Source organism: Gouania willdenowi, chromosome 17 (assembly GCF_900634775.1).
Source record: "Gouania willdenowi chromosome 17, fGouWil2.1, whole genome shotgun sequence".
Taxonomy (NCBI): Eukaryota; Metazoa; Chordata; class Actinopteri; order Blenniiformes; family Gobiesocidae; genus Gouania; species Gouania willdenowi.
Genome location: NC_041060.1, coordinates 29,974,236 through 30,000,671, shown reverse-complemented (window position 1 = coordinate 30,000,671; position 26,436 = coordinate 29,974,236). Strand labels below are relative to the sequence as shown.

Genomic DNA, 26,436 nt, shown 5'->3' with positions numbered 1-26,436 from the left:
CACCAGTCCAATGGATACTCTTTTTAACTGTATTTTAGATATCAAATCATGGATGGCAGACAACTTTCTCCAGCTCAATCAAGACAAAACTGAAGTTTTAGTTCTTGGTCCTGAGGCCCAGAGAGAAAAACTTTTACCTAAACTTCAAACTGCATCTTTGATTCCCTCGACACAAGTTAAAAACCTGGGTGTTATTTTACTCACTTATTTAGCTCACTTTTATCCCTCATATAGAAAATATAACAAAATTAGGTTTTTATCACTTGAAGATCATAGCCAGAGTCCGCCCTATTCTTTCAGATTACAATTCTCTCAGGGCAACACAGAGACGCTAATGCATGTTTTTTTATTTCTAGTCGAATTGACTATTGTAATGCCCTGCTTTCTGGTCTTCCCAAAAAGAGTATTTCAAGTTGGCAATTATTACAAAATTCAGGAGCAGGTGTGTCCTGACTAAGACTAGAGGGCGGGAACACATTACCCTGATTTTAAAATTGCTGCCTTGGCTCCCTGTGTGTTTCAGGATTGATTCCAAGGTTCTCTTATTGGTTTTTAAATGTCTTAATGGTCTTGGGCCTTCTTATATTTCAGAACTGCTTTTACCATATGAACCTTCCCGGGCCCTGAGGTTCTCCGGCGTGGCCTTTTAATAATCCACAAAGTCAGGACACGCACTCACGGTGAGGCGTCGTTCAAGTTTTACGGCCCTGTCTAGGGACGGAGCACCTCAGGGCTGCAGAGAACGTTCATATTTTTAAGAATAAGCTCAAGACTCACTTGTTTAATTTAGCTTTTAGCTAATTATTTAAGGAATAATTATTTCTTTTTTTTAAAATTCTTTTTAGTTTTTAGCTTTTTTTATTTATTTAAACTAGTGCTTCTATTGTTTTAATTGTTTCATTCTTCTTGATTATTGCTGTTATCTTCTCCCAGTGTTTCCTCAGGGGGAGCCCTCTGCACTGGGAGCTGTGATGGATCGTGGCCGTGGTGGTGCTGCCTCGTGGGTTCTCAGTGCTGGTGAAGGACTTCTGTCTCTGCAGCGCTGGGGGCCCTGTGTTGGCATCCTGTGGCCCTGGACTATGATCAGCTCCTGGTGCAGATGACCCTTGTGATGCTGTCCTCCCTCCAAGATCCTCTTTACCAGCCAGGTTTCATGTGCCATTGTCCTCATCTTAATTCTGTGTGTTTGTGTGTGTGGGTTTGTGTGATGCTGTTGGGGTTACATGTGGATTGTTTTTGCGTGGGGTATTTTTTATTGTATGTAAGGTTTTAAAGATGTAAAGCACTTTTAATTGTATTGTATATATGAAAAGCGCTCTATAAATCAAGTTTGATTTGATTTGGTGTGCCAAATCTTCAGTATGAATTGGTCGTGGATAAAACATGTCATGCCAACCTCCCATTCCGGGTAGGAATCGATGTTGGTGTTGTGGGAGGAGAAACACTTCACCTTCCTGTTCATCTTCATCTCCTTGCTCTTTCTCTTTCTGAGACTTGCAGGTATGAGGCTGGTTTTCTCCAAAGAAGGAGAAGAAGTAGGCACATGCACACACACACACACACACCTGACCCCTAACTGACCCCTGAGCTCCTAAGTGTCCCTAAAATCCCTGAAGCCTCTCAAATAAAAGAGGAATCCTTTCCTGCTGATCCACTCCTTCACTGTCACTGTCAGAACATTCACTATTCTCACTGTCTGAGGAACTGTCCCTAACATTCTCGCTGCTTCCTTACATAAAATGTTCCTACTTCTATATACTCTAAGTTAAAGTAGATTCAAAAGTAAAACAAAAAAAAAAAAAAACATTGACTATGATCATTTAAATACACAAACCCCCCCCCCCCCCCCACACACACCCCCCCCCCCCCCCCCCCCCCCCACACACACACACACACATGCTAATGCATTATATTGCCTAAACAACAGTAGGCTAACTGCACAGTGTTGCCTTTAGGTGTATCGGAGAGAAAAAAAAGAGTTTTGCAGTATAACTACAACATCATGCAAGTATTTTTTTTTTAATTTACAGTTAAATTTCATTGTAAATGTAAAATAGTGATATTTAATTTACCTACTAGTAGCGTTCTGTTGAATATGGTGCTGCATCCTGAAAAGGGGGTTTCCCTGCCCCTAAATGAATGTCACACCACCTTTAACATATAATTTCATTAGACTGAGACGTGTCTGGTTTGGCAGGCCAATGTGAGATCTTATAATGATGCCTGAGGGTAACACTATGCAATAGTGGGTTAGATTGATTTTATCAAGTTGAACTTGATAAGGTCATTAATTAGTAAAGGTCATTATTTTGCTAAATGAAGGCAGAAACAAGGGCAATAGTAACAATCAAAATAGAGGCCCCCATTTTGAGCAGCACAACCCACATGGATCACCTGGAGGCCAAGTTGTGCAATTATTCAAGAAGTGGACAGAAGGTGTGTTCTCCCTGGAAAAGAGGTGGGGTACATTTGCCCTCAGGATTGTGCCCACCTCATTCAGTTGGATCTGCCTGATCATAATGATGGAAAAGTTGGAAAGGGAGCCGAGGGTGTTCCACAAAAAAAGCTAATTCGACCAACTCACAAAGACATACATGGCAGCATGGGATTCACAGCCGGAGCCACCGTGTGCACATTGGCTCCTGAGTTGCGCACAACTCTGTGCTCTCTGTACCGTGTAGTGCGGGATGCGTGTGCTGCTGAGCTTTTAGCGAGGGCAGCTCTGTGGTGTGTTTTCTTTGTGTAGCGTGCGGTGTCGATGTGGGGGACCAACAGTCCTTACGCGCCAAGACTTTGTGACTTGGCGTGGCTCGGCTGCGCAACCAGGGGCCCGGAGCATGTTGGTGCTTGGAATGTTGACTCAAGCATTAATCACTCATTTACATTGTCTTCTTTCTATGGTCTCTCATTCATGTCTGCAGGCAGGCTGCACTGTGAGCTCTTATGCACAGGCTGCTGCATTTTTTGTGTGTAAAGCTGAAACTTAAAGATGCAGAGGAAGATTTTCCTGAAGTTTAGAAACAAAACGCCCTCTACTTTTTGAAAAAATGCACATGTGCAACCCTCTACCTGCTCCCAATAGGGAACGCCTGTTAAACGAGTGTGAGAGAGCATGCACAAGCCCAGTTTTTCTCGTGCACAGCTCTGTTTACAAGTTGATGTCGGCAACGCTTATACAAACTGACTTACCCGATAAGAACGGCGAGTCATGAGACTACAGTCACTTCAATCGCCCGTGATGAGTCGCTGTCTGACAGCTGTTGCTCACAGGCCCCGCCCCTTTCCCGGAGCTCGAGTGCTGTCTTTTTTACAGTGTATGGTCTGGAGGAGTAGAAGATGGATTTGGTGACTTTTCTACTTGAGAGGTAATTTCTGCTGCTTGATATACATTATGTTTGATTTGTAATTGTTACACTAGAACTCCATGTGGCTGCTGTAAGTGACACTGAGTTGTTGCTGCTGCTGAGGTTTGTGCACATAGAGAGAAGCGTTGCAGTAATATGCTTTAAACAGAGCATGTTATATTACTGTGTGTTGCTGTCAGACTAATGTTAGCTTGTTAGCTCCTCTGAGGGAGGGACTTAGGAAAGTTTGGAGGCAGGGCAAGAGAGCAGCGGGGGGGGAGGGGGAGAGAGGGATCTGAGAGTTGCGAATTGCACCTTTAAGCCCCCACTATATGAATGCATACTTCTGAAGCAGGGCTTGAGACTGCAACCAAAATGGTCGCATATGCGAGTAAATTTTCAATGTGTGCGAGTGAAAATTTTATCTGGTCGCATCTGTATGGGTGACCGTATTTTGGACGGAGCGACTGAGAGCTTTGTCACGTCCCACAGAGTGCATCTCTCTCTCTCTCTCTCTCTCTCTCGCTCCGCGCTGCGGGTGAGGAGTAATGCAATGGTAAATACGTTAACACCAATGTGCTCCTTTGGAGTGCGTGCGGCCCTTGAATGGAGCCAGGCATAACGATCCCTTCACTGAGTGCACGATCACATTGAGGGCAGCAGTAAAAAATGAAGAAAGTGCCGAGCTCAGCGATAGAGCGTACGCTCATCAGAATCAGCATGGAGAGGCCAGAACTGATGGACTATGATGCCAGAACAGATGTTCTGCTGTGGTTCTCTCAGGGCAGGGGTCTGCAACCTGCAGCTCTGGGGCCTAATGTGGCCCTTTGACTCTTTTTTAATGGCTTCCTATAGCTTAAAAAAAAATTGAAATAAAGCAATTTTTTACAGAGGCTTTTAATGATTACTGACAAATCAAATCAAAATATAACAATTTAACTTAAAATAAATCACGTTGTGCAATGACTCAGCAGCTTCCTACTTCACCTCCTGCAACATCTACAGACCATCAACTTTCCTGCACCTGTGACTAACCTTAAGTTTTAAATCTCTGCTAAAATAATTAAACTACCAAAAACACAATTGTGGAAGAAAAGAGATTTTAATTGTGCGGGAACAGATTCATTTAACCACCAATGTGACAGTTAAATATGCATGTTTTATATGTGGCAAGAAATGAGCAATTAGCATGTGTTGACCACATGATCATGTGTTATCAAATTCAAGTTACTTTTTGTAGCCTTTCAAATACATTAACTAAAAAAAAATATTTTTTGTATAACATTGAGTTCATGTAAACTTGAGATGTGTAATTTGAAAATGCAAGATACTGTTTTATTTATTGATGTCAATTTATTTTATTTATTTTAAACTGTTTTGAAGTTTCCATTTACATGATCTATATAAATATAAATGAAATCAAACATTATTCTATATAATTTTAACTGTATAGAATTTAATACACTCTATTGTCTTCATTGAAAAGTTAGTGTAGAGCCCTGTGAAGGACACTGTACTAGTACCTTTAACTCATTCAGTGCCAGCCGTTTTAGAGCATTTTGACTAATTTTTAAAGACCCACAGAATATTTTGTACTATATGACAATCTGACATCTGAAAGATTAGACTCATCAGAAAAAATAATTTTGTTTCTAGCTTGTTTTGTTCTTCTGTAATCAGCAGTTGAATAGAGAACAAGTTTTGCACAAATCGCCAGTTTATGACAAAAAGCTCAGAAAAAAACAGCTTTTACTGAAAAAACCTATTAGTGACTTTGAAGCATTTTTGTTTTTTGCTTTAGGGACACCTCAACATTGGTTTCCTTCTATAAAACTACAAAAACAACACTGAGACCGGGCTTTTGATGGCAACATTAGTATTATTATTTTGCTATCTATGTCAGAGTTGAATGGATTTCTTACTGTATTTTGGTCACCCTCCAAGTCTCTCCCCCCATCATTCTCCACACATTCATCTTCCTCCTCCTCCCAGACATGCCGAGTGTCAGCACTTGCCCCGTTTTTAAAATCGTTTTATCTCACCATCGCGAACCTCTCAATAGTCCACTTAATTTCCACACATGCTCTGGTCGAGTGTGCGCTGCTGGGAACTTCAGCATTAACTCTCGTAGCGCCATTTTCTGTCTTGTAAAACTATTTTCCTCTCCCTCTGAGTTCTTTCCATAATGGGTGATCTCTCATCCAAAGGTGCGCTGCTGCCACCTACATGTCACCAGTTGGTCACTACATCATTGTACAGTTAGATATTCACCGGAGAGCTTTGTCACACTGTCTCCTAGCAACCCCAGCCAAAAAACACAATTCACGTCTATAGATGTGAATGGCACTCATTGAGTTAATAAGCCTACCTGCCTGTCAAATGTAAGAGTGTGTTCTGCATTGTAAAATAGAAATCTTGTAACTGTATGTATTCAGCTTAGCGAAATTATTTTAGAAATGTTGTTGTGAATCTGTGAACATCAGCTTTTCATATCAGTTTTTTTCATGGACACAACAGGTGAGCTACATATGCATACTGCACCACACACTTTTATGAGTCTTCTGTGTGGTAAAACACTGATGTTTAAAAACCTGTTTATTATTGGTGTAATAATTATTCCATTAGATCCATGAATCAGTAAATATTCCTACGATCCAACTACATCGATCTGTGCTCGGCAAGTTGGCCTTTCGGAAGACACTAATTCATCTAAAAGATGATCAATTGATTGTATCAATACAAAAAAATTAACGCATTCGATTTCAGCATGTGTCTTAAAATCGCTTTTAGTAATAAAAACTTTACTGCCGAGTCCGTCGGCTGTCTTTGACGTCATTGCCATGCGCCCGCAGACAACAAAACATCATGATGGAGAAGCCAGCAAACGAGAAATTGATCAATCCAACTTTGGGGTCCAGTGTGTGGAAACACTTTGGCTTTAACACAGACTGGCAGTGTTCCCTGCAGCAGCAGTAGAGCATGTAGCATTAGCTTGTTAGCGTTAGCTTTACCATCAAGTTATAACAAAAGGTGGCAGGGGCAACCACTTCTTACCTGAACCTTGGTTGCACTTCATTTTTTAGATTAATATTGTATTATTTTATGTTCAAAAAACAAGCAGAACAGTCAGCTAAATCAAATATGTGGTTTTATTGAAGACATACTGAGCATTGACTTGAATCGAATCAGCAACAATGATATATGATTCAAATCGAGTCATTGTTAAAATGAATCGTTATCTTGCCAGAGCACTTATTTGATTGGATCCAGCACCTCATTAATGATAATAATAATAATAATAATAATAATAATAATAATAATTCCAACCCCTTTTTCACTTTTAGTTGTTTAATTAAATTTTGAAGTGGTATAATTGGGCAGCTATGTCTTTTTTTGAGTTGAAATTACTGGAAATTTCATCGTAAACACGAAATTGAATGTAGACACACAGCGCGGATGTGATGTGATGATGAAGAAGAGAGAGCAAAGTCAAGCCACACCCCCACACTACGAGGGTGATTTTGCGCTGATTTTTCTGTCAGAAAATGGCTAAAAAAAGCTGTTTTAAGCCAATAAGTGAAGCTGAGCTAGAGGTAAAGGTTGTTTTTGTGGAAATTGTGGAGGAGAGCAGCAGTTAGCTTAGCAACTAGCAGCACCTGTCCTGCACCTATTTAGTAGACATGAGGAAGACTCTTGGCTTATGAAAGAAAAGGCAGGCCTCAGCTTTTAAATATGTGAAAAAGTTACCAAGATACAAAGTTCTCCATGGTGGTTATTTTTGGGCATTTTGACAAACAAAAGGTAAGCACGCATTTTATTTAGTTTGTAAATATTTTGTACTTGTGGGTTTTTTTGTTCTGAAAGTTTAGTGACCTTTGTGGCTAAACTAGCTGTGATTTTGTGCTGTCCTTGTTGCTGAAACACGGCAGAGTTTGACAGCTGTCACTCAGAGAGTGAGATGCCCTGTAACGGGTGATTGTCCTGCTTCTGATTGGTTGTTTGTGTTCACTTGATATTATTGGCCCATTGAGTTAGCAAAATGCACTTTGAAAAATGTTTTCCATGACATTTTTGTCTCTTTCTTAGTGCTGGAACAAGACTAAGGGACCTGATGATTTACATATTAAGCACTGGTTACACCATAATGTGTATGCAGCTCCATGGAACGATTTTCAAATTTCTTGTAGCAGCGTGTGGTGCATCGTGCTGTCCTCCAAGTAGTCTGTGCTGCAAAATCTCTACACCTTGCCTGATTTTTAAGGACATGCCTATAACAATGCATGAATACAATATATGAATACATATATTTAAATATCATGTTCCTGGTTTGTGATATTTGTTCAAATTATGTGTGATTATCTTTAGGCGCCCTCAACACAAGATAATAAAGTATTTTGCCGTATTTTAAGGAAACCACAACATTTCTCTAGCCTAAAAGCCTTTTAATGGCTTTACATGAAGACAGGTGGAGTCAGCAGCGGGCCTCCTGTTTGCCTGTATCGTCCTAAACTGCTTTGGTAAATGAGTAAAACACCTTTAAAACGTCATGTGAACAATGGTGAAGTATGGAAGGTGCAGGAATGTAAAACTTAATCCCTCCCTCACATCCCAACAAAAAATAAATAAAAAGATTGTTTCAAAAATCTAACCTTTGTTCTAAAAAGTACAAATGGTGACTATTCTTTTTGAAAACTCGTAGAAATAACATAAAATATTAAATGTCAGTAATAATGAAGTAATAAATAACTTGTAAAAGATCTGATATCTGTCAAAAATCCAATATTGTGCATCCTTAGTTTTAATTGAGGGGCGGAGTTAAAAAGGGCTTCCTCATAGTTCCCTTTTACACCCTAAAAACTTCCATTTGCATTAATTAGCACTAGCGTCAAATCTTAATCTGTTAATCTAACAGGGCATCAAAAAAGCTTTGAAATTGATCAAATACATGAACAAATTAAGTTTTAAAGGACTGTTGAACCATATAATCAAGCCTTCTTTTTCCTTTATAGTAAACATTAAAATAGTTTGTTGTGAATTTAATGACAAACATTACGTGTTAATTGATCACGTCTGACCAAAAAGTTTAATTTTAGTAACTACACTAGACTAAACTATTTTTTATTATAGGTCTTATTATGTTTATACTGCCTGATTTAAAAACGTTGCTGTGAATTCACTTGATTTAATGGGATTCATACTGAGTTTGAACTCTGTTGAAACTGCATTGAGGATGGTTAATCAAGTTTTTCGAAAAACAAAGTTAATCTTTGTTTTTCATTATAACCCACACCCTCTCAACGTCCATGTTTTAGTTGATTTGCTCTCATGTGAAGCAAAACACTGTGGGAGGCATGATAGAGCAACTGTCAGTCTTTCAAATACCTGATGATTCTCAATTCACACAGGAGGGAATGGCAAGAGGACAAATCGTTCCACAAAACAGCAGACCGAAAGAAAAGTAAGTTGTAGGCGGCAGACGCACAGAGACAAACTAGAGGAGAAAAGGAGACAAAACTTAGAGGAAGCTGGGAAGGTTGCAACTGGCAAGTTTGTGTGCGAGATAAAAGGAGGGAAGTGGAGGAGGAAAAGAGAGCTGCGTCAGGGAGGGAGAGTAAATGGAGAGAGGTCCATAAGCCCCTGGATGATGAGAGGGAGGCTGACTCTCCCAGGACAGATTTGACAGGTTTCAGAAGTGGGGGAGCCTGCAGCTAGAAGTGTCTGCCTACACCCGTAGGAGCTGCAGCAAGGGCTGGTGTGGAAATTGTGATTGGGAATATGTGCTTAAGACAAACAAAACAGAAGAAAGTATGCCTGATGAAAGTTATGTGAGTGCGTCTGTGTGTGCATCCTTTTCCCCCACTTATGTCCCAGCATGGAGTACACATTTGAAGACTTACAAAACACTTTCAATTTACACAAATGTTGACAACCACCTTAGTTTATTATTGTTTTATTTTTTTTTTTAGTTTTGTCTTAGTTAGTTTCTTAGTTGTTGCAAGCATTCAACCAACACACACACTAGAAGTTAACATATTCTCCTCATCTTCTCAAGCCAAAAGCAACATCATGGTGAAAAAGAAACAAAACATTGAATTGTCTTGCTTTAACAAAGGTTAGCTTCATTTTTACTGGCTTTTAACACCATAATCTGGTGTTACTGTTTGTCATCTCATGTCATCATATTGCCCTCTATGGCCTATGTATTGTCCATAGCCCCCTATTTGTATTGTTATCAAGGCAGGAGTTAAAATAAGCTACAATGGCAGATGTTTTTCAGCTGATTTAGAGCAGGAAGTTCTTAACTCTCTCAAACTGTAGACTGGTTATCAATTAAAGGTCTTATAACTGTGATGGCGAAATTAATAAATCATATTCATTTGTGTATCTTATTCATTGAATGTATGCTTACTTATAATAAGAACAAGGTTAACCCTAAATTTGCCCTGACACAACAAAAACTATTATAGACAATTGAAAACACATTTTTATGTAGTGAGCAGACTTACTACAGATTTATTAAAATCTCAAATAAAGTCTCACATGATACTTTGAATGTGCTATTTCCTTTACTGGCTGAATTGTTAGGGTTAGAGAGCCATACAGGCTATATTTTTTTTTCTTTTACCATAGTTTCATTTCAAATATTCTCAATCACTTGTTTTTGATACCAAAAATGTTGACTCAAGCATTAAACTTTCATTAATCTCATTGCCTTCTTGTAACATCCACTGCCGTCATCACTGTGCGTGAAGCTGTCACAAGCTTTCCTCGTGTCCTTGTTTGTCACGTGGAAAAACGTTAATGAAAACTGTACTTCTTTCATCCATGAAATTACCATGGCATTCACACGCTTCAGTGTTGTGTTTTTTTTATTTTTAAGAACTAGGAAAACAAAACAAAAACAATAACACAATATTATGCGAGTGGGGCCGAGGTGGATTTAAGTCACTGTCTAAGGGCACATTCACACTACCCTCTTTTGCCCACCAAGATTTGATTTTCCCAAGAGTCGGCTCGGTCCAACATACAACGAAACAGGCATATATCAAAGAAGAAGACATGGTTTCCTTCCAGATGGGTGTTTTTGTGCAGTTTCAATCAAACTAGTTCAATTCCTGCTCAGTAATGTGGCACTGATGGGACAGAGCAAATCCCAAAATACCAGTTTTAGGTACAAGCACTCACTCCTTACTACTTAAACTGGGTACTGCATCACCCGCTTCAATTTCTCCACACTTGTTACCAGATTAGCTTAACTGATTACACAACACAATATGCACAACTGTATAACATCACATTACACTCCCACCTTAGAATAGTCGACTCCTCCGCACCCCTTCCATCATCCCATCCTGACTCCCTCTTCCCTGTTCCCTTTCCCCTCACCTGGTGTAACACTGCCCTCTCTTTTTATACAGACTCTTTGATTGTTTGTAAACATTGTGACGTATTTTGTTGGGCGGGGCTTAGCCTGGAGGCAAAACCACAATTGTCTTTGTTTTTTCTGAGCATGAGTGTCCGCTGGAATCCTATAAAACTTTAATTTACGTCCACTAACATTTTTCCCCCTATTCTGGCACCTAAACACACAACGTAGCTGTAACATTACTAGCATTTACAGTCACTCGTGACGTGAGCCGTTAAGGGGTCTATACTACCGCTAATAAAGTTTTTCTTACCCTTCCTTACGGTGGGCTAGTAGTGGTCACAATTTTGCAATAAAATGCATTTATTTATTTAATTGCAATAATAAAACATATATTGTTGTCGCCAAAAAATTGCACTTCATGTTGTGTTGACCTTTGACAGAATGTGCAAACAAAAAAAGCATGTGCAAAAAAAAAAAGAGAAAAAAAATGTCCTGGACACATTTTGTGTATGGAGTACGTACTGTATATGACAATAAAAGTAAGCTATCACCTGTTTAATATTTTACTTTTAGAGGGATTGGTTAAGCAGTAGCCTACATAAAATGAATTTAGCCTAAGTTGTTCTTAAACTTTTCTGAAAGATGTTCTGAATTATGATGTTTGTTTTTTTTACTTTTCAGCTTTTTGTGTACCTAGGCTAAAACACTGCAGGTGTAGTTTTGTGCATACTGTAGCTCTCGACCGAATCACCACATTATGCTGCTAGAGCATCTGCATTGTGAGCTAGAAAATTAGGGAGAAGCAAACACATATAGGCTAATAAATATATGTAAAAGGGGAAATAAAACTAAAATCTGAAGAACAGGCTTTATTTTCCCTTTCTAAACAAACAGCCTAGTATTGGTGCAGTGCAGCCTGCAGAGAGCACCACCCTGCCAAAATAAAGATGAGCTGGGCCCTGTCGTAAAGGAGATGTCTGCCATGGGCTGCCCATGAGATCTAATCAGAGGGCCTAATATCCCCCTCAGCGAAGAGACCTTGGACCCTCAGCCCTGACACCCCTGATGCCCAGCCCGGCTTTGCGTTCACTCTGCCTTGGGTCCACGACCAACAAACTCCTCAAAGTTATTTCTCGTTCTAATTTTTTCTCCCTTCGTCACCCTCAGCAGGGAGAGGCACAATGTCATGCAACTGATCCTGCTTGGATGTAGTTTTGGAGTAATTCTCTTTCTCTCTGTCCTCATTTTAACCCTGGAGGAGGAGAATCTTCTGCTCCTTAGCAAAATTAGCTTTGTAATGGCATGTTTTATGTAGGACTCTTGCTGCTAAATGCCCATACAATGGCCCTTCCCTCCCCGTTTTAGCATTTGTTTTACATTGCATGCTAATTTAACACAAAAATGTGTTCCAAGTTCTGCACTCAAAATATTTGCAAAAATTGTAATTTCTTGAATACAATTTTGACCCAAACATTTTACCAATAAGAGATTCTAGATTGAGTTTTAAAAGCTTTGAAAAACGGAAATGTTTGGTAAATAATCTAAATTAGTTTGTGTTTGAATAATTTATTAAATAAAATAGTGGATTTCGAAACTCTAAAGCAAACTATTTTTTTTTCATTCTCGGGCTTTACATAATAAAAAATATTAACATGAAAACCTACAAAAGAGAAACAAAAAAGTTATTAAATCATGTGAAGTATTCAAATAGTTTCAAATACATCATAGTATTTGAAAAATAAACATGCATTCAAAAAACTGCACAATTTACAAGATTGTAATTGATAAAGGAGTACATTCACATTTTACTGAGGTCTTTAAAAATATTGAAATTTAAAAACTGTAATACAATGTGTTAATTAATGTTAACTAGAACATTTGCATTTCCTGAAGAAAATACAAGTGAGGATGCAGCTGCTGACCCGTGTCGCAGTACGATGCATGAGGGACTTCCAAAGATCCATTCATCCTTTTTTGACCCTGTGACCTTTTTCAGGGTCACAGGGGTCTGCTGGTGCCGGTTTACAGCTGTCATTGGGTACGAGGAAGTGATCCAGCATTACCTAGCCTTAGTACTAATTTAACATTAGCATTAGCCTAACATTAACACTAACTTATCATTAACAATAGCATTAGCCTAATAGTAGCATCAATCTAGCATTAACCCAACATTAACAGTAGTCTAGCAATAGCATTAACCCTGCACTAGCATTAGCCTAGCATTAGCATTACTCTAGCATTAGCATTACTCTAGCATTAGAATTAACCTAGCTGTAGAACTTCCCGAGCATTAACACTAACAGAGCATTAGCATTAACCTAGCATTAGCACTAACTTAGCATTAGCCAAGAAATAACATGAACCTAGCATTAGCTAAGCATTAACCTATCAATAGTTTGACATTAACAATAAATAAAAAAAAATAGTAAGGATTCTTTCTGCATCCTCACTAATTAATGAATTCCTAGAACCTTTGTTGACATCTTTGTTGTAAACTCTCGAAGCAGTTATTAACATTATTAAAACAGATAATTAGGTGTGTTAACAAATATGTTATCATGGCAATAGAGTTCAAAATGTTAAAAATAATCAACAAAAAATAAGCTTAAAATTGAAATTAGAAATTTTTAAAACTGAAATATTACAACAGCAAAAAGAAAGAAAAAAAGCCACAACCAGCAGAAATGATAGTTTTAGAATAACTAAATACACTTGGTATAAATATGCAAATATGTCGTAATGGTTACCGAGCAATGAATCACACCTTGCATCCAAATGAACTCAGACTGCAAAGGATTTAAATCAACTGTCAGAAACCACTTGCAGATTGAAAAAGCTGTAAATGAATTAATGCAGAACTGATTGAATGCATCTAGAGCTGGAACTGGACCAAAAAGGCATGTAAGCAGCATGAAACAGCGAACTCAACATCTCTGTTGTGTTTGGCCCTATTGTACAGTATTTGAAGGCCCCCCAAGTCTTGAATCCATTTTTATTTCTGCTGTATTGACTTTTCCTCCTTCAGCCAAAGACATAATGAAGGCTTCCTGCAGCTGCTGTAACCTGCCATGGTACACTATATACAGACAAAACACAGACCATTGTTTATCAGCACTTTCTGTCCCCCAATGCTTGTTTGCACAAAAGCAAATTTGTCGTGATATTTGGAGCGACAGCCAAGGCCTTAACCTTTGTAAGTGGCTGTAAAGGCAGCAGTACTGATGTTTATCTTCATATCTGCAGTCTCATTAGATTGAACTGAACCGTGAAGCTGTTTGTTCATTAGAGAGGAGTTTGTTAATTTCTGGTTAACATGCAGTCTTGTTGCACAAACAGCTGTCTGCCGAACATTAATAGTCTATGTGTGTGTGTGCGCGTCTAAACTTTTTATTTCCCAGGTCAGGAGAGTGACATTCACTGAATGTGTCTCAGTCTATTCACAACTCAATAATTAATAACGCACTCCCAGTGAGAGCAAAGTAGGACGGTTGCAAAACTTTGCCACAAAGTGGCCTCAACGACACCCAAAATAACACAATCTTCACCTTTTGTGTGAATGAGTGTGTGCACGTGTGTATGTGAGTGTTTGTCTTAATCCCCTCCCTCTCCTGGTGGCCCTTGGTGCATGCATTAGAAGGAAAGTTATTTCGAGCCATAAGAAATTCAAATGAAGCCTCCGCATGCTAACTTTTTTCAGAGCATCCAGACCTTTGAGATTAGACAGCCGTCCTTAAAGCACAGGGGTCCGAGATAACAAACGGCATGTTTGAAGTGCTCCTTGGAGAGTGTGCGTGCACACACACACACACACCCCACAGGCACTCCAGATGCACACAACTGCATCCCCCTTAGTTTTTCAGCATGGACCATAGCTTAATTAAAACACAAATGTTTGATATATGTTTTAGGTGCCAATGAGTTGTGTGTTTATGTGATAGCGAATGCAGCATGAATAAGTAGACCAACGTCATGAATATTTATACTGTCAATATAATTAGCGATGTAGACTAATGGAGGCCATGTTTTGCACTTGAAGCCATGCCAATTTTTGTGGTTGTTTATTTTGTGGCTTATTGTCCCCACAGTGCCTCTAAATAAAGAGCATCATTATTCCCAAAACATTATATATTCACTAGCTCGAGTGCCAGAAGTGTGACCACTCCAGCTACTCTGTTGTCATCTAAATTGATTTTTTTCACATTTTTTTTTATTTATTTACAACCGATTGTTTAAATACCTATTACAGTTTTTTTTTTTTTTTTTTTTTTTTTTTTTTCCGATTGCTAACAGGCATTTGTCCAAACTGAAGTCACATGTTCAAAACACAACCTGCAAAACACAAGTATGTGTGGAGTAAAGTGTGAATCACTTTTCCTTGCTTTCACACAAAATGCATTCACTGCATAACTCTTTCCTCAGTCACTAGTTCACCACCTGCAAAACACTAGACTTTTACAGCACATTTTGTTCAAATGTTCAAAACACAATCAAAACAGAGGAATGTCTGCTTCAGCCACATTGAAATAATATTGACAATTATAATAAATAAAACAATGATGCAATTCTAAACACAGCTGAGAGCAGTGGGTGAGGGTAGAGACAGAAGAGTGACCAGGAGAAGGAGAGGAGGAAGAAGAGGAAGACCAAGAGCTGTGATTAACCATGTGCTAAATCATGGACTCTCTCTTATAGAGGCTGCTTTAAAGGTCTCATGTCATGCTATTTTTTCATCCATCTTGTTCTAAGAACCCCAAAAACATAATATTTGAGGTTTATTTTCCCAAACTCGTCTGTTTTCCAGAGTGTTAGCCTCTGAAAAGTAACTTTCTACACAAACAGGCTGTTTTGTGGCCTACTTATGCATATTCATGAGTGGGCGTGTTTATAGACAGGACACTGACTTCCTCCTCCCTGCACGGTGACGTAGGGCCAAAGGACGGCCTCCCACCTACTCTGTAGCTGAGCTCATGCTGTTTTATAAACACAAGACAGAGCGTGGGGGCAGGGCGTTCACCGGTACATACATAGACTGTAGAGAAAACATACATAGCGCTTCCTGGGCGTGTCTGTTTACATGTCAGTCACGGCAGAGAGCTTCCTGGAGGCGCGGCTTCTCCAGCTCAGTGCCCCGTCAAACTTGTCATCGAAGACAAATCGCTCTGCAGCAAGAAAGGAGCAAATCACCCTCTAACTAAAGATTGAGGGAATCAATGAAAAAACCACTTTGGGCATGTGTATGAAGCCCTAATAGCACTTTTATGATGTTTCAAGCATAGAAAAGTTGATTTAGCTTAACATGGGCCCTTTAAGGCTGCAGCCAAACTTGCAGCATTCAACAGTTGTATCAATTATGAGAATTTTCCAGCAAAACAATAGGCAATACATGCATCCCACAATTACTGTACTGAACCTGATTTTACAAAATAAAGTAATTATGGCTTTACGTCAGCTGGAAGTTTAGAATACGTATTGATTACAGTTATAAAAATGCCTCGCCAGAGAAGACGTAAGTTGTGATGTGGATTTAATTTGTATTCTGCCCCTGGAATTCCGAGATTTTGAATTTTTCTGTTTAGAGTAATGTTTATATTTTTTTGTAAGGTACTGAAGTACTTGTGCAAAAGTACATATTTTGTTGATGTAAATTGCTTCAATCGTCTTGTTGCAGTATATCACAGCATATACAATAATTTAGAACCATCTAAATGCAAAGATCATATTTTATAATAAAACACTGATTTTCCTGACAAAAATCATTCAAACTTGAAAGATAAGATTTAATTTTATGTATTGTTCTTTGTTGTTAGTATTTTGTAGTTCAGTTTGTGTTTCTAAAGTGAGACTACTTGCTAGTGTTGTGATTGAATGAGCTTCATTTGAAGACGTGTATGGTGAGAAATGCTTTTGGGAATGAGAGTAACTGTTGAGCTGAGATGTCTGATGGAAATGCAGATTGTGTTTAGAGTTTTGAACCTGCAACCTCAGTTTCGACCAATGCTTGTTAGCAATCGGGAAAAAAAAAAACTGTAAATGTCCTCGTAATTATCTACTCAGTCATTTTGATCTGTGTCTTTTCATCAGCGTGAAGCTTTTCATGTTTGTTTTTGTAGTACATATACTGCCGTTCCCACTTTAGCTGTAAAACAACTCCACACCTCTGATGCTGTGGTATCTGCTCCATGACATCATCCGCAGATGTTCTGAATCCGAGAAGTTGTACGATGTGTCCTCATTGGTTTGGACTAGCTTGTCCAGCATATTTTATAAACTGGTGCATATTTTACTACCTTTTAATCAGAACAAGCTTCAGATTTTGCTGCTTCTAACCCATAAACTTGGAGATGCACATTGTACCCACATACGTACTGTAATGAAAAAATGATGAGAAAGCATCTGCAGTATTTGATTCATTCCTCTCATTGGCCATAATGTTTAAGCTCGTTATTTTTAATTACGTGTTATGCATATACTTAAAATTTGTGCATTTCAAAATGTAACATTTCTTTAATAACGTTAAAGACGATCGTGTTTATTGAGCTCTGAGGATGAAGCTTGAATTAGAATTGACTGATCAATGAGTGACTTAAACTATTGGAGCTTAACTATTTATTTTACACTGATTTCTCTCACAAAATTATTAGAAAAAAGAGGTTAATCATAAATCAGCTTTAACATGGAGACATGAAACAGTGGTTAATTATTTTCTTTATTGCAAACAGAAATCCTGAAAGACACTAAACCTCTATGAATATCCAAACTGATACATTACTTCAGTGATAACACATATAAAACACATCTTATTTGACTCAAAGGTTCAATTTCAGTATTGTGTCTTTTCTGTCAATATTTACACTTAAAGAGCTTCATTTTGTACTGAACATCAACTTTACGTGCATATTAAACTAGTATTTTATCCTCTGTGTCCTGTCCAGTGTTTGTCCAGGCCAATAAGCTTCAGCAGCACATCTTCTCTGCCCACGGACAGGAGGACAAGATCTACGACTGCTCCCAGTGCCCACAGAAGTTCTTCTTCCAAACAGAGTTGCAGGTGAGCCGAAAGGGCCTGAAAACCACTGCAACTGCTAATCACACATGACAGCTTATCAAACATGAAACACAGCTCGCCGCTCTCCAGCTATCCTCGTCATCCCGACAGGGAGGCGAGACTCAGAAGGAATTATATTAGCCCATTTCCAAAACTCATTTGTGATGTGCAGATATGATTTGCCTATTAGACTAGCCAAGCACTAAAATATCTGGAATTATAGGATTAGGGGAATGCTGGTTTTTGAGAAGGTAATTACACACAGTACAGAGGCAAAAACACAGCCGACTCAATGCGCCTGCATCTCCCCTCCTGATCACAGAGGACGCCTCGTGGCTGAATATGAGCTCTGTCCTCAGGGAGGCCATATCTGCCCTTCAACAAAGTTAGTCGTTGGACTTATGAACTTGCAGCGTTAGAGAGATAATCCATTTTCTAGCAATATTTTTCTACAGTCCTTGGAGAACCTGGAAGAATGAAAGACACCCCTTTTATATGATTTTATTGGACTGCTGTTTTCACACAGTTCTGTTTTGTTAGTAAATTTCTCCATTCATGGTACAATTCTCATATCTGCATCTCTGTTTGAAACTTCTCACTTTAATTGAACAGAATTCTCTCTAAAGCTTCATCTTTGTGGAAAGCATGTATTTGTGGTGCTAGTAGTGTGTGTGTGTGTGTGCGTGTGCGTATGAGGCACTGACTCTTTTAAACTCAGATTTACACATACAAATAAACCCAAAATAGTGTTTTATTCATCATTGGATTGACAGCTGACAATGGATTATATTGGTTTTATATCTCAATTCAGCATTATTTACACAAACATGTTTTATTTTAATTCATAATTAATTCCAACTAGTAAAGTGCCCGTCGGAAGTATGCATTCATGTGGGAGCATAAGGAGAGGTGTACATACTCTGTACTCTGTAGTGTTATAAACGGGTATATTTGCCGGTGCAAAATGTGGGTGCAGTTTTTCCAGTTTAATTCTGTTTTTTTACTCACTTTTATATTTTTTTGTTTTTTGTGTATTTTTCTGTAATGTATGTCATTATGTGTATTTGTGTATCTTTCTGTTGTTTTTTGTGCATGTTTTGTATAATTATTGTTTTTGTTGCAATTGCAGTGTGATTCTGGAGTCATTTTGTCTATTTTTTGTGTAAATATTTAGTTTTGTGTATTTTTTTGTATAAATATTTAGTTTTGTGTATTTTGAGCCATTTTGATATTTTTGTTGTATTTTTCTGTAATGTCTATCTTTTGGAGTTTTCATCATGTGTATTTTTTGTCTTTCGGTTGTGTTTTTGTGCAGTTTTTGTATAATTGTTTTTGGTTGCCATTGTAGTGGGATTCTGGAATCATTTTGTGTACTTTTTGTATAAATATTGTTTAGTTTTTTATTTTTTTTTATTTTACTCATTTGGTATATTTTTATTAGAAATAAATACTGTGTTCCCGTGAAATGTTTGAGACGCTGACAACAAAACTCCATAGACATTGTAGCGCCAAACAAAGCTGTGCAAAGCAAAATGTAAAGCTCCAAACTACATGAGTGAGTAAGTAAATTAAAGTATTATCTACAATTCGGCACCACAGAAAATCTGCAGTTTTCCAGATGGATTATTGAATGGGTTGAGTTCAATACCAGCTCTAGTGAAACAGCGTGTTAGTGAGCAATTATACGGACAGTTATATGGTTTAAACAATGGGAAACTTGTCGGTAAAAGACTCACCAGTGGCTGACGGTTTCAAATGATCTATTGAAAGAGCTCTCGTTTTTAAGATGCGACGAAAGCATGGCAGGCACAGAGATGGAGACGGAAGAGGAAGTTGACAAACAAACTGCGACACAGTGATGTGGACTCCGTGACATGCGACTTAAAGGAAGTTTGGGATCACGGGGATAATTTTAAATAACCATGAAATATTAACTTAAATAACTTTTAGCTGTACAAAAACATTTTTAATATTGAATTGTTTTTTAACCCAAACCAGAAATAGCACGCTCAATACCACACTCATTAAAGAGAGGGCCGTAATGTTAAAATTAACGTTTTGAACGTTTTGCTACACCAAATTACTCCAAAATAACAGGTACACACACTTGGGGTATTTGGAACCCGTTGACTAAGTTTCAGGTCAAACTCATACCGTGTCGGGGAGATATTTGCTCCACACACACACACACACACACACACACACAGACCATTTTTGCTTTTATAGATAAAAGATAGATTGAGCCTATTTCAAAGTAGGGGTGCAACTGTACAGGTAACCCAGGGTATAGGCCGTACCTTGGTTCTTGGGCCACAGAAATTGGAATTACAACGTCTCTTCAACTGGTACGGCAGGGCACAACATAAGGTGGGTCGAGCATTTTCATTATGACGAAACCCCACATCTTCGACCACAAAAAAAGGTTTTAGGGAAAGCTTTACTGGCCTTGACAGGCATGAGTGCACGCACACACATACACTCCAATCCAAAAACCTGTGGTCCATGCAGAGCAGACGGAAAAGTTCAATATTTTACTGTGTACCGTTGCATCCTTATTTCAAACCAAAATCCAATAAAAGTTCATGGTCTTACCTTTACTACAAAATTCATTTTGAGAAGGCGGATTGTAAACAATATATAATCAGGAATGAAGAAGATTGTAGGTAGTGCAAGAATTTGTGGACTCGCAAGCACCCTCTGCCATGAGTCATGCTGTTTGCCTCACTGAGTGACTTTTTCACTGTGGTTCTATGATTTATCTGTGAGTGTTTGAAAGCTTTTTATTTCTGATATACAGATATTCCATTTTAGTTTCTGGTTCAAACATGTTTGGACCTTCAATAAACTACTTTGCATATGCCTCAGCACCCTGTCATTTGATCAGCTTTGAGCTATGTACATAGACTGTTCACATCATTAATGTTCTCAGTAATTTTCCTGTTAAGATGAACAGTTGGTAGAGGGGTCGTCTTCTGATCGAGAGGTTGGGGGTTCGAACCCCAGTCTATACTGGTCTATGTGTCAAAGTGTCCTTGGGCAAGACACTGAACTTTAAGTTGCTCCTAGTGGTCGACGAATGCCTTGCATGGCAGCTCTGTCCCATTGGTGTGTGAATGGGTGAATGAGCTGATATGTAAAGCGCTTTGGGACTACTTCAGTGTAGGGATAAGGTGCTATATAAATCAAGTCCATTTACCATTTAATACAAATTGAAGTGTTAAGGTTCCTTAAAGCTGGGGTTGACGATTTTCTCCAAATACACTTTTATACAGTACAGTTTTTGGTTGAAATTTTCTTTATGTCCTGACAGAAATTAAGATATTATGTGCTCTGAAAATCTGTCATCTGTAGCAGCTGTAAATCTGTAATAACTTTGACTAATGGAAAAAAAACGAACCATTTTTTTTTTTTAACCAGTCATGTCTCCTTGTCTCACTGCTCGTTCTTGATCCCTCTCATGCACAAGCTCACACTGAAAGTGCGCCACCGCTAACAGAGTTAAAACCAGTGATGTGCCGTGACCACTAGGGTTGGGTAGGCACATTGCAAATCGAGACCACCAATTAATAATAAGAAAGGAAAAACCCAACAAGATCCACATGAACAAGTATTTAGCCATCTAACAAAATCAACATCGTAAAACACCATTAAAGAAACATAAACAATTATTTAATATAGCCTCCATACTCTCCCAACAAGATATATCTCATGACACGACAGCACATCCATTGTTTGTGTTGGAAACACAGAAATACAGAGAAAATGACAACAACAACTCAGAACAGCCTCAGTGGGATCCACAATGCTAATCCTACGTTTTGTACCATTCACTGTGAAAAGTATGAAACATTTTCTGACCTTACCTTTGCTGAAGCTCTGGTAACTCAGGTGTCTCCCATCTTTTAAAAGCTGTCATTTTTCCTGAAAAAAAAGTTTTTCTATCGTCTCAAGTGCTGTCATCCTGACTGTAGTGTTATCCCACCCACTGGCTAGAGCGAGAGAGAACGTAGCAGCAGCGGTCACATGGGATCAATTCACTAATGTACTGTGAACTTACGTATAGCATTTAGCATAGCGCAGTTACGTCCAAAGGTAGCGCTCTACAGTGCCTTCGTATGTAAATGGATGTCATCTTGGGGACCTAACTGCACATGTGCAAACACGTAAAAACACGCTATGGGAAGAGAGGCAGAGCAGCAACGTGCTTTTGGGAGGGGGCGTGGCCTCCTCCTGCCTTACAGCTGAGTGAGACGGCAGCCGTTCCAGGAAATAGAGCCGTTTAGTAATTTGGGCTATGAAATGTACAAAATGCAGATACTTTCAAACTTAAATAATAAAAATTTATAATTATATTATAATTAAAACAAATAATCAAAATATGAATTCACTCTTGGGTAGGCACTGCCTACCTTGCCTACCCTGACGGCACGTCACTGGTTAAAACAGAGTTTTTGGTCACGTTTTTTTTAAACATATGTAATGGTAAAGTTTATTGTTTATTTACTGCTAAATGAGAGAACAAAGTTTCTACACAATATAAGCGATGAGCTGACGTCCGCTTCTGCAGCAGCTGTGCGCAAGCATGTAAGTGACATGGAGCACAGAGGGGAGGAGGGAGGGGGTAAAGGTGGAGCCGTTGGGGAGGAATACATTCAAAATCATGCTAGCTTTTGAAAATCACCAACCCTACCTTTAAATGTATTTTATGTTGAACCTGCTTGAAATGGGCATCATTGTTCATGTTTACAAATTAGTATGTACTTGTGTTCAAATCTCCACTTAGTGTTTTTTTTTAAAGCTTTGTGATTCTAGAACTCAAATGTGTTGAATATGATTTTAGTCTAACTTTATGCTGGTTGGAGGTCCCTTGTTTTTATTTGCTGTTTGTTGTGTTTTCCAATGCATCGCCATTCAAAATGTCTGGCTGACACGAAGCAGTCGTTTGTCAGTCCATCTGAAGTGGAGTTGTCTTCCAGCAGCCATGGCTCCCTCCTGTCTCTAGCTTTTCAGTTTGGAGTTTCTCCCTGTTTCCTCCCTGACACTCTGGCCTGCTTGCCAGCAGCCTGGGCTCCTCATCTCTCACAGTAGTATGAGGGGTCAAAGGGCCCCAGCACACTGGGAGAAGGAGTGGGGAGAGGGAGAGCTGCCACGGCAGGTAAAGGGAAGCAGGGAAGATATTTTATTAATTCGCTGCTGAGATCCTGAAACAGACCAAAGGCTGTGACAGGTATCCAGCGCACTGCTTCACATCCTCCCCCACTGCTTCCCCTGCATGAACTCTACCCTGCGAGGGGCTAGCCAATTTTCGGCAGCTTGTCGAGATAGATGATGGGAGAGCATCCGTCTAATCAGCCCTCCCAGGACCCCCACCCGTCCAACCCCTCAGACTGGCCAGATTGACTGAATCCTGTGCTTGTGTGTACCAGAATTCAGATTCCAGTGGAGAATAATCTCTACTGTTCTCCTTGCTTTGCCCTCCATTCCTCTTTATTTTCACTTTCCTAAACAGACAAAGTAAAAAGTTGTTCGGCACATAGTCCCTAGGCTCACTAGAGGATGACCCTCACCATCATGCAGTCTTCTCCCTGTGCGTCCCTTCATTAAAATATGAAGCAACTATTTGCTATATTTTTCATGAAGTGCTGCTACCCACCAATTGGCCCACTCACAGAGTTTTACTTTACACTAAATTAAGCCCACAGTCCACAGCAGTCTGTGCTGCTGCCTGTGACTCCAACCTGAAGTAAAACCCTTGGCTCAGATGAAGGCCACGTCGCAGCGCACCATAATAAATCACCTTTGTAACAGTTTTAACCCTTTCTTGTGTACTTAACATCTCTGTGAAAATCAGATTAGTTCTTATTCATGGTGCAATACAAGGAACAGGGTCCTTGTATTATATCGACCTAGTTGTGGGTAATTTAATAAAAGTAGCTTTTCCCTTTATAATCTATAAAGTGAACGATTATTTTGCAAAAGGGTGTGAGGGTGATGTTCCAACATGGATCATTTACCAAAATAAAGAATATTATTACCATTGTGGTAACAGTATCCAATGAACTCCATATTCAGAAGCTACAGGTGTACTCTGTACAATAAAATGCTGTAAAATGGTAAAAGTCATGATCATGTATCAATCAGTAAACAACTAGTCTACTGTTAAACTCGTAGATACATCTTGTACAGGGTGCGGTGCACACTATGGGCCTGATTTACGGTTTGAGTGCATAACATTGTGAGCAAACATCACTGCACGCTACCTGTTGACTGTCAGCTTTACACACAACAGCTGCTTGCATAAATTAGAGGAGATTGCAAAAATGATATCTAATTATTTTTTGTCATCTTTTTTTGATGTCATCGGCTGTTTCCTTTAGTTTTCCTTACATGACACTCTTTTGTTTGCATTGCCCTCTCAAAACTACCAGGCTTATTGAAAATAAGACTATTTTTGACAAATAAAATCTAAATAATGAAATATTTTAAGGTTGCAAGAATATCTTAAATCTTTTCATCCATGAACACCTCCCAAATGTAATATTGCACATGCCGTCACACCTCAGCGACTCTGTTACCACTCCAGCTTACAAAAACAGGAATGTCTACACCACCTTTGCACCTGTTATTACCAGTGGGGCTTACCCCCTAGTTTATTCTAAAAATAAGATACTCTGGGGCTGATTCACTAAGATCTGAAATAAAGGGTGGTAAACCAGGTGCTTCCCTAAATCCTTTGGTGGCGCTGTTTGCTTACCTGCTGTTGGGAATTCACTAACATTGCGGCACTAATACCTGCACGTATAGACGTGGTTGAGACCGCCCTATTTAAATGAACATTTTGCTTGTTCAACGTGGAGAGGTGAGTGCACAGAAGCACAAAATTACATTTGAAGAAGTTCAATTGGAGGCTGGTGTACTTCTCTTTCTGCTGCACAAACACTTAATAATGTAGATAACAAAATAACCAATAAACATGTTGTTTAATGAACTTGAAAACCTAATGATATTTTTTCCCCGCAATTGAATGTGGGTGCTCCGCCAGGTCCTGTAACTTTGCTCTGATCAGTCCATGGAAAACAGGCAGATTTGGACAGAAACCGTCCTATTGATCTGTTGATGTCGTTGATCTGAGTTAATACAGCAACAGAGTCGGACAATCATTCAATCAGCACCATTTGAAGATTATTTACTGAGCGTCGTCCAGTAGGTCTGAGCTCCTGAGCAGCGCTGTGTCACCACACTCACATATGTGAACATTGTTCTATCGCTGCGTAAATCACGCAGTTGATCAGATGGTTCTAGCCTGACACTCAACGCGACACAAGAGTTTGACGGTCGAAACATGTTAACTGGAGCATTTTTTTCATCTGCACTGTGTATTGTATCAACATTCACTGCAGCTGATCACTGAATTTGCACCTACCTTTGGGTCGTACTATTTTTGGCGCTGAAAACAGTCGCCGCAAACAGTTCCTGGTTTGATGAATTGCATTGCGTCCACTGCATTCATTTATTTGCATTTCCCCCTCCCATTTTTTTGCTCCCCTTATGAGATCTGCCTACTTTACATATTCATCAGAGGGAAATACTGAGGGTGCATTCTGACGCACTGAACACATGCAATCCTGATTCCCTGGGGTTTGTACCCTTTATTAGTCCGTGGAGTGATGTTTGCACACGTTTTAATTCCCCCTAAACCTTTAGTGACCCCTGTGTTTGAGGCGATCTGTTTCTTTTTAGGGATGGACCGAAATAAAAATTCTTGGCCAAAACCGAAACACTGATTATGCAAATGATTATTTCCATTGCATTTATGGCTCTGAGTGTGTACTAAGCTCACTTAAATTAAAACATTGCAATTGTATAAATTCATATTTATGCTTCAAATAATAAATCAGTTCAAAATATGAAAATATTTATTTAGCACTGACTTTCAAAGAATGCACAATAAAAAAAGTAAAAATAAATGTTTAACTTGACCCCACTCATACATTAAATAATATTGTACTGGTCTATAACTGACTGGGTTGCTGAAAGAGTCAAATTAAATATGTTCTCTCATTAAAACAAAGTGCATTGAAGTGTCAAAGCATTCAAGACACAATGGGTGTGCTTTCATTGCAACGTGCATCATTGATTGTGAGCTTTAATCCCTTTTAAGAAATGATATTTATAACATATGTACAGTAACATTGTGATGTAATAAAGAGCATCTCTGTTAAACGTGCGCTGACAGACTCTGAAACCAGATTCTGCTGCTGATACGCAGTGACGCGTGAGACTGCCATGTGGTCCATGTTGACCGAGGGTGACGTGTAACTGGGTTGGTGTGACACAGAAACATAAAACATATTTACGTGCCCATCAACTTTGTTCAGAAAACTCTTAAGTGCTCAGATGTGTTGAAATACAGTCGCAGACAAGTTGGCCTGTTTCCAGGGTTTTCTCTGTGAGAAAAGTTTCGAATACCGAAAATGGCCCAAAAGTGCATTTTCGGTGGCCAGAATTTTGGTGCATCGCTATTATTTTCTGTTGTGTAAATAAATATAAAACTGCAGTTCCATTTTCTGACCCGCTTGTTCCTGTTTTCAGTGTCACGGGTGTCTACTGATGCCTATCTCCAGCTCTCAATGGGCGTTAGAACAGGACGCCAGTCCATCGCAGGGCAAAATATTGCA

General features: G+C 39.0%; 1 protein-coding gene across 6 annotated transcripts in view; it reads left to right on the top strand.

Annotated features, from left to right (window-relative positions):
• LOC114479033 (zinc finger protein 521-like) overlaps window positions 1-26,436 on the top strand; it is a 161,811-nt gene that overhangs the window by 118,113 nt on the left and 17,262 nt on the right. For all 6 annotated transcript variants that reach the window (XM_028472450.1, XM_028472449.1, XM_028472456.1 and 3 more), the window contains one exon: window positions 17,646-17,761. In XM_028472450.1, coding sequence (XP_028328251.1) covers window positions 17,646-17,761 — 116 coding nt within the window. The remainder of the gene's footprint in view (window positions 1-17,645; window positions 17,762-26,436) is intronic.